This window comes from Orbicella faveolata, unplaced genomic scaffold (genome assembly GCF_042242905.1).
Source record: "Orbicella faveolata isolate gen_17 unplaced genomic scaffold, um_ofav_v1 contig_47, whole genome shotgun sequence".
In the NCBI taxonomy this organism is placed as follows: Eukaryota; Metazoa; Cnidaria; class Anthozoa; order Scleractinia; family Merulinidae; genus Orbicella; species Orbicella faveolata.
The window spans coordinates 9,438,333-9,447,500 of record NW_028301577.1 but is presented as its reverse complement, the minus strand read 5'-3'; the positions used below and the strand labels follow the sequence as shown (position 1 = coordinate 9,447,500).

At 39.1% G+C, this 9,168-nt stretch overlaps 1 protein-coding gene across 1 annotated transcript; it reads left to right on the top strand.

Moving 5' to 3' along the window:
- The first annotated feature begins 1,347 nt into the window (after nucleotides 1–1,347).
- LOC149097037 (BTB/POZ domain-containing protein 6-like) lies at nucleotides 1,348–5,012 on the top strand. The gene is made up of 2 exons (XM_089280281.1): nucleotides 1,348–2,162; nucleotides 3,877–5,012. The coding sequence occupies exons 1-2, from the start codon at nucleotides 1,436–1,438 to the stop codon at nucleotides 4,506–4,508; spliced, it is 1,359 nt and encodes a 452-aa protein (XP_089136407.1). The 5' UTR covers nucleotides 1,348–1,435; the 3' UTR covers nucleotides 4,509–5,012.
- Nucleotides 5,013–9,168: the final 4,156 nt, after the last annotated feature.

Below are 9,168 nucleotides of genomic sequence, written 5' to 3'. Positions count from 1 at the left end.
TTTCCCTTAAGAATTTTTCCAAAGACCTCTTGTTACTGAGATAGTGTGAACAGAATTTTTTTATTCACATATTGTACAGGTTAAACGAAAGCTAAAGTATCGCCTGTTTGTATACGCAATCACAGAATCCTTTTTAATCATGATAATGTCTTAATTTAAAAATTTTAAATTTTAAATGAAATGTGGAACGTGCTTTTAAAAATCTCTCATGTCGGTTGTCTTCTCCATGTATACTTGGGTTATACGTAAGTAATGAAATCGCCACACCTTCCTTTTTCTGCAGACATATGCAAAGTAGTCACTGTACTGCAGCATAGCGCGAACTGACAACGTTGTACAGTTTTGAGCTGCTCAGCTTGTGTCATCCTAAAGAGGCTGAGAGTGGTGAGAGCGGTGAGAGCGCTCATCTCCCACCAATGTGGCCCGGGTTCGATTCTGGGGCCCGTTTCTCGAAAGACCCGGAAACTTTTCGGGTCCATAAAGCCATTTTTACTTCATCTGTATCTAGAAACGGAGAAGTGTATACGCCTGAAACTTCTTGTATGAAGGGAACCTCTGTTCATATCAAGAATGTGTAAATAAAATAGCTCTGTAATAGTATGGGTAGAGATTTTGCTATGGCTTTCCGGGCCCGAAAAGTTTCCGGGGCTTTCGAGAAACGGGCCCCTGGCCCGGTGCCATATGTGGGTTGAGTTTGTTCTTGGTTCTCGCCTTGTTCCGAGTTTTTCTCCGCGTTCTCCGGTTTTCCTCCCTCAACATAAACCAACATCTCCAAATTCCAATTCCACCAGGATAGAGGACCCGCATGGAAACCAGCTAAGGCTGATGTGGCTTTAAATCTCTTAATTTCTTTCCCGTTTGCGCCTGCAAAAAGGCGTAGGGTAACTTTTTTCGTGACGTTGAATATCTGTACACTGTATTAAAATTCTTATTTGGATCCAAGGCTATGGAGGGCTTTGCTTACCAAGGCTATGAAGGGCTTTGCTTACCAAGGAAATGGAAAATAATTTAAACAATAGTAATAATAAAAACTTTTTTTAATAATTCGGAAAGAGGCGAGAATTTAAAATTGTGAAATATCTTCCATTTTATCTCCGATCCACACCCCTTTCTCGGCTGTGCATTTTCAAGGAGGTACTAAAGATTCCGGCTTGGGTCTGACTAAGCCGGATACTAAGCTTCGTTGGGATATTAATATAAGCTGGCTTCACATTAAATACGACTGATTCCTCAGATGTAACGAGTTCGTACAAACTCAGGCTAGCGTGAAGCGTCACCCCTGCGTCACCCGCTAGTAAAATGAGATGCAAATTTGTTCGACCACCGCTGACTAGCTCTGACTGACTAATCAGTTCAATTTATTCAGTTTCCTGAGTTTCTCACAAACAAAGCCTTCCAGACAGCTGAAAATCTCGCTGAATTTAACCACATAGCCATGTCTGTGATCGAGAAAAACTGGCAAACAACAAAGCCAACTATCAGAGAAAGAAGCAAGCATATGTTCAACAATGATCTCTTCAGCGATGTCAAGTTTGTTGTGCGAGGAGGGCGCAATGGCCAAAGTGAAAGTAAACAAGTGATTCCTGCTCACAAGTTTGTGTTGTCGATTAGCGGTCCTGTGTTTGAAACCATGTTTTACGGTGAGCTGGCGGAGACTACAGACTCTATTGAACTACCTGACTGTGATTACGACAGTCTGTTGGAGTTGTTTCGTTACATGTACAGCGATGAAGTGATCTTGAGCGGAAGTAATGTGATGGGAGTGTTGTATTTAGCGAAGAAATACATGGTACCTTCACTGGCTGATAAATGTGCGGAATATCTGCTGGATAACTTAGATGCATCGAATGTTTTTGGTATCCTGCCACAAGCACAGAATTTTGAAGAGCAAAACCTGGTGGATCGCTGCCGGATAGTGATCGATGAAGAAGCAGAAGAGGCTGTGAAATCAGATGGATTTGCGACAATTGAGAGATCCTTACTTGAAGCAGTTGTCGAACGGGACACTTTGAACATTCAGGAGATAGAGTTGTTCAAAGCGGTGAATTTGTGGGCGACAAAGAGATGTGAAGAACAAGGCTTATCGACAGATGGAAGTGACAAAAGACGAATTCTCGGAGAACGGATTGTGAAAGGAATACGTTTTCCAGTGATGACTCAACATGAATTTGCTGCTGTTGTTCTAGATTGCATGATACTGAGCCCAGAGGAAGCTTTCCAGGTTGTTAAATTTTTGAATTCAGTTCCAGACACCCAAGTGGTATTTCCAACGACCAAATGAACTGGTACGGAATTGTTTGAGCGTTTTTGCAGATTTGAATCCGTGGTCGACACTAGCTCAGGTTATCCTTATTCACCCGGTAAAAAAGACTGTCTTCTTTTTACAGTTGACAAAAACATCTCCTTACTTGGATTAACACTCTGCGGAAGCAAAAGTTGTGATTATTCTGTAGCTATTCAAATAGATCACTTTGAACTCTTTATGTGGAATAATATTTGTAACAAGACGGGTAATTTTTCTTCAGTTCGTATCGAGTCAGACCTAGTTTCCTACTATGGTTTCGATGTTTTCTTTGACAGTCCAGTTGACATAAACAAAGCTGTCAGTTACCGTGTAGAAGCTACCATTTCTGGCCGTGCCAACTCTTGTTTTGGTCTAAATGGACAATGTTCTGTGGTTTGTTCAGGGGTTAGATTTGATTTTGAAGACAGTACTGTGAGTAGCAAGGGAACTACAGTCAGGGTAGGACAATTTCCAGGGTTTCTTTTTATTGTAAAATAAATGGTTAATTACTTGACCTATTCAAATACAGTCAAATACAGGATGAAAGTACTAGGTTCAATAAATTTGTTTGTTCAGACGCTTTCAATTCAGCCTAAAAATGAAGCAACTAGGAAACTATAATGGACTTCTTGTGAACTTTTCGACATGTGAGGCAGTCTCAATTAGCTCAATTAATGCGAGAAAGGGTGTTAAAAAGCCTGCCGATGTAAATAGGGTTCTTATCTAGAATAGAGTGGATTGCTTCTTTCTATGTTAATTTTACAATTGCTTGTAATTTTGTTATTTTGTAGTTTAGCAGTTGCAATTACAATATTCTATTCCTGAATGCTAATTATAATAATAATAATAATAATAATAATAATAATAATAATCACTTTATTTAAGTGTCGGTGTATTTCAGTAGCAATGCCTTGTATATTTGCTTTGATCACACAAATGCGATGTACAATACGTGATTCCTTGTTTCAATTTCCTAAGTAAAGTAACCTTTCCTACAGATCTGAGCGCGTTGCGAGAAAAACTGCGACACAACCATTATGATTTGACACACCGTTAAGTGATTTGCAGTACGAAATGGCAGTGATAAGAATTCGCTGATGATGTTCTTGACTGCAAAATACTGACACAAGACGAATCTTTAACGATAGTTTTAAGTGTCTGAATTCACTTCAAAACAATCCAGTAGGATTTTTAGAGACCATCAGACTGGCTTCAAGAAATTGTTTGATCATTGACTGTCGCAAATTTGGTTCCCTGGATCACACTAATTCAGGTTATCCGTATTTACCTGATGAAGAAGATCTTCAAAGATATCTCCTTACTTGGAGTTACACTGTACAGAAGCAAAAATAATACCGTGTATTGTCAGTGTAACGATACGGGTAAAAGATCTGGGTGAAAAGAAATATCTTGATTCCAAATCGGAAAAGATTTTCCTGAGTCTTAGAAGTATGAATGAGTGTCTTAGTACGCCGCTTCAATATTTTCTTTTACCAACCCGTTTTCTTAATGAAGGGCTCCGATTATCGTTTCGAAGCTTCTACTGATCTCTGGGATTGTGAAAGAAATACGTTTTCCAGTAATGACCCAACATGAATTTGCTGATGTTGTTCTTGACTGCAAGATACTGACACAAGATGAATCTCAGATTACGATAGTGAAACATTTGAATTCAATTCGAAACACTCCAGCAGGATTTCCAGAGACCAAACGTACTGGTTTCAAGGAATTGTTTGAGCGTTGTTACAGATTTGGTTCCGCGGTTCCCACTAGCTCAGGTTATCCTTATTCACCTGGTAAAAAAGACTATCTTCGTTTTGGGGTCGACAAAGACATCTCCTTACTTGGAGTGACACTTTGTGGAAGTAAAGATTGTAATTACTCTGTCAATATCAGGGTAAGAAATTTATATAAGGATAACATCCTTTCTGAGAAATCAGGAAAATTTTCTTCAATGTGTATCAGGTCAGAACAAGTTTCTTACTACGGTTTCAATGTTTTCTTCGACATTCCAGTTGACATAAAGAGGAGTGTCAGATACCGTGTGGAAGCCTTTATTTCTGAGGGCACCAACTCCTGTTTTGGTCAAAACGGTCAACATTCTGTTGTTTGTTCAGGAGTTAGATTTGATTTTCGAAACAGTTCTGAGAGCAACAATGGAACGAAAGTTGAACAAGGACAATTTCCGGGGTTTCTTTTTACTGTAAAAGAAATGGTTAATTAATTGACTTTTTCAAATACAGTCAAATACACTGAGGATGAAAGCTCTCAGTTTTGAAATATATCACCCAGGTTCAATAAATTTGTGTATTCAGGAGATTTCCATTCAGCCTAATTTTGTAGCACCTTGGAAACTATAATGGACTTGGACGAGAAAATCTCTTGACTTTGAACAGTTATGATCTTTTCAACATGTGAGGCAGTCTCAATCTGATACGAGATAGGCCGTTAAAGAGCCTGCCGATGTAAATAGGGTTCTTATATAGTATAGAATTGATTGTTTCTTCATATATTAACTTTACAATTGCTTGTAATTTTGTTATTTTGTAGTTTAGCAGTTGCAATTTCAAAATTCTACAATATTATGTGCATAATATCACTGAACATTCGATTCCTGATTGTTAATTCAGTAGTAATGCCTTGTATATTTGCTTTAATCACACAAAGGTGATGTACAATACGTGATTCCTTATTTCAATTTCCTAAATAAAGTAACTTTTCCTACTAATCTGAGTGCGTTACGAGAAAAACTGCGACACAGCCATTATAATTTGACACACCGTAAAGTGATTTGCGGTAAGAAATGACAGTGACAAGAATTTACTGATGTTGTTCTTGACTGCAAGATGCTGACACAAGACGAATATTTTACGATGGTTTTAAGTATCTGAATTCAATTCAAAACAATCCAGTAGGATTTTCAGAGGCCATCAGACTTGATAAAAAAGATCTTCAAAGACATCTCTTTACTTGGAGTTACACTGTACAGAAGCAAAAATAATACTGTGTAACGATACAGGTAAAAGATCTGAGTGAAAAGAAATATCTTATTCCAAATCAAGAAGATTTTCCTGAGTCTTAGAAGTATGAATGAGTGTCTTATTACGCCGCTTCAAAATTTTCTTTTACTAACCCGTTTTCTTAATGAGGGGCTCCGATTATCGTTTCGAAGCTTCTACTGATTTCTGGGCCCATCTTTTGTTTTGGGCATAATAATGGTTAAGATAATGTGCTTTGTTTAGGTGTTATATTGACATTGTATGAGCCATAGGCACGCAAGCGGGCAAGAGTTATTTTTTGTGAATTAAAAGCCCCTGGATGTAGCAGCACTCAGAGCACTCTTCTTAACAGTTATGATAAGTTTAATCCAACAAGTTTCTTTGGCAACGATGTAGAGGGAAAAACACAAATTTACAATTTATTTCACCTTAGGATATGTGATATCAAGCGTACTTTTATCAAGGTTTGATTTCTGCTGTCGATAAGTGGCTTTGTTTATTAGACCTACATGGAGCTGTTACCAGCGAGACAGCTAAACATGCAGTCTGCAATAGTAGCTAACGGTAAACGGCAGATTGGTGTTGATTCTGGATAATTTTTCTGACTCACTTTATGACAAGAACCAATTGAGTTATAACATCGTCACGCGATAGTATGGTTTCGCTCCGTTGCCAACAATGATCGTAGTTTTTTCGGTTTTGATATTCCACGAAACCACTTCAAATTATATCGATATCAAAACCTATTTAAACGAAAAGATGTTACTGAAGGTAAACAGCGTTACCTAATTGAAGACTTGAAACAACCAGACGCAGAAAAAACTGTATAACCTTTACGAGACGCCGTGAAATCTGTAGACTTGAGGAACTGAGTTTCCTCGTCCCATTACACTTCTCGACGCCTTAGAGCCTTTTTGGTGAGAAAAAGTTAGTTTTGGAATCTGTAAAGAACAACTGCGTCGCCTCAAAGTCTAATCTAATTAATTTGCAGTTTAACTTGCCGCCATGGAGTCTTCAGGAATATTTGAAGAGTTTCCATAAAGCAAACCTTTAAGGGACGGACCATTAAAATAGTGACTGGCGGATGGGGAAAAAAACAAAACAAAAAAATTCCTGCAAGGGAGGGTGACTGAAAAAAAAAATTCGCGCAGAGAAGAATTAAGTGAAGGAAAAAAAAACCTGCAGAAAGAATTGCACTGTCGGGCTCACAAACTGTACTCGCCTGAAGGGCACCTTGGCAGCCACTTTATACTGTAGTTTTAATTTCTTGGTGCTAGTTTTCCATTCAATTAGAAAAACGTTCATTTTCCCCTTCCAAGGCTGACACATTTTGTGAGCAGCAACCTCATATGGACGCTGGTAGCCAAAGACTCTTGGAGAAAAAGCTTAAGCACTTAAGCAAGCACATACCGTGTTTTGAAAGCCTCGGCGTATTGAAGTGATTTCACAACTGACATGTATAAATGATGATTGTGGACACAGATGTGCACACCCTTGGTGAACCGTAACACTGAGCTTCCCCTAAGATGGCCGCTAAGATCAACGTTAAACAAATGTCGTAATCAAAGAGAAACATTGAGGTGTTAACACAACTGATGCAGTTAGCACAGGCTGTTTCAATCTATTTTAAGTTTTTGACAAAGTATTCGATGCATTATCATCCAAGTCCAATCGATTCATTAAATTTATCGGCTGAGAATCGTGGAAAACGCAACCGTTGAAAAAAGCTTCAATTTCGCAAAATTTTCTTATTCCTCTAGGGGAATAAGCCGTTTAGCCCCATATTTGTTTCTGGACGGCCACTCCGAGATTCCTAGCTAAAACCTTGCTTCACTGCATGCCAAAAATGAATTTTATTACAAGGGGAAGATATTATTGAAGATATTTCCCAAAAAATCAAACACAAAATATGCAATGCAGTCCCATCAGTTAGGTAACAGCACTTAAATGTGTCTGATACTTAGTTATGTTTCCCTCGGAGTAGAATTTTCACAGTAAAGAAAAACGACTGTGTGAAAGATAAAAATTATTTGTTTGAAGCTTATTCCAGGCAATCTGATTGTGGCGAGTGTCAAGATTCAGATCATGACAGTAGAATATCTCCGACCCCCCCCCGCCCCCCCCCCCCCGTCCCGCCAAAAAAAAAAATTCCTGCAGGGAACTTGACCCCGAAAAAACGTTAGGGGGACTGAACATCAACTAATAAGAATTGGATTGCTAAGTTTAAATTTGACAGCCCTATTATATTGCTGGTGATTTGCATGTTAACTGTTCACTGTTCTTGACGGAGCAGTAAATACGTTCTAATTTTCTGTAATTATAAGACATTTTTAAAAGGTCGTCTCTTTTAAGACTAGTAGAGTACAGTAGATGTGCATTTTTCTTTAAATTTTTAAATGATTTATTCATCATGAAAAGGTCAATTTCGAAAAAAAATGCGGTACTTCCCAATGAGAAATTTCCGTCTTTTTTACTACCAAGGACTGCGATAATACAGTTCAACCCCTATTAAACGGCCACCCTCGGGGAAATGGATAGTGGCCGCTTAAAAGGGGTTGGCGTCTAAATAGAGATAAAAACAATAGAAAAGACCTCATCGGGACTTGATTACTGGTCGCCTAATAAGGGTGGCCGTTTAATAGGTGGCCGCTTAATAGCGGTTGAACTGTATTACAACACCTTATTATCCAATTTCTGCCGAATTTCTGCTCCATTTTCTATCACTTTTAGCTCTAAAAGTGGCCGTGGTCGCTTACGAGAGGAAGTCGCCTACAAGAGGTTCCAAACATAGTGATGAGCGTGGAAAACTTTTGGTATTTTGGAAAACTGTTTGCTGAGGAGAGGTGGTCGTTTACGAGCGGTGGCGGCAACCGGAGGTTCGACTGTGGTCTTTCACGTAGACTTAAGGGTTCTTTGCCTAGCAGACTGCGAATAGCCCCTCTTTTGCTTAGTCCGTCGAGCGAGACCTTCTTTTGATTCTCCTTCTCTGGGAAACTCATCTTTTAGAATCTTTTTAATAAGGAGGGATTTTTGGCTTTAGGATTTGAGCGAATGTTTCCCTTACGAATTTTCCTAAAGACGTCTTGTTACTGAGATAGTGTGAATAGAAGTTTTCTATTCACATATACAATACAGGTTAAACGAAAGCAAAAGCTTCGCCCGTTTGTCTACGTTACCATAGAATCCTTTTCAAATCATGATAATGTCTTTTAATTTAAAAATCCTTTAGTCAATAATTTTCAATGAAATATGGAACGTGCTTGTAAAAATGAAACTCTCACGTCGTTTGTCTTCTCCATGTATACTTGGGTCATACGTATGTAATGAAATTGCCAGACCCTCCTTTTTCTGCAGACGTATGCAAAGTATAGTCACAGTATTGCAGCCTAGCGCAACTCTGACAACGTGGTGCAGTTTTGAGCTGTTCAGCTTGTGTCATCCTAAAGAGGCCCAAGTGCAGAATAGGTTAGTTTACAAGTCATTCGTTAACTGTCATACATTCTTCCTCGTGTTTTTCGCCTCCCCTACCCCTTTTTGGGGAGAGCAGGGATGGCGGAGTGGTGGGAGCGCTCGCCTCCCATCAATGTGGCCCGGGTTCGATTCCGGCCCGGTGCCATATGTGGGTTGAGTTTGTTGTTGGTTCTCGCCTTGTTCCGAGTTTTTCTCCGGGTTCTCCGGTTTTCCTCCCTCAACATAAACCAACATCTCCAAATTCCAATTCCACCAGGATAGAGGACCCGCATGGAAACCAGCTAAGGCTGATGTGGCTTTAAATCTCTTAATTTCTTTCCCGTTTGCGCCTGCAAAAAGGCGTAGGGTAGCTTTTTTCGTGACGTTGAATATCTATACACTGTATTAAAATTCTTATTTGGGTCCAAGGCTATG

Bases quoted from the DNA above. Each gene is read 5' to 3' on its own strand.
- LOC149097037 (XM_089280281.1), top strand. From the start codon at position 1,436: ATGTCTGTGATCGAGAAAAACTGGCAAACAACAAAGCCAACTATCAGA. The intron at 2,163-3,876 runs ATGAATTTGCTG...TAATGACCCAAC, and splicing joins TTTTCCAGTGATGACTCAAC to ATGAATTTGCTGATGTTGTT.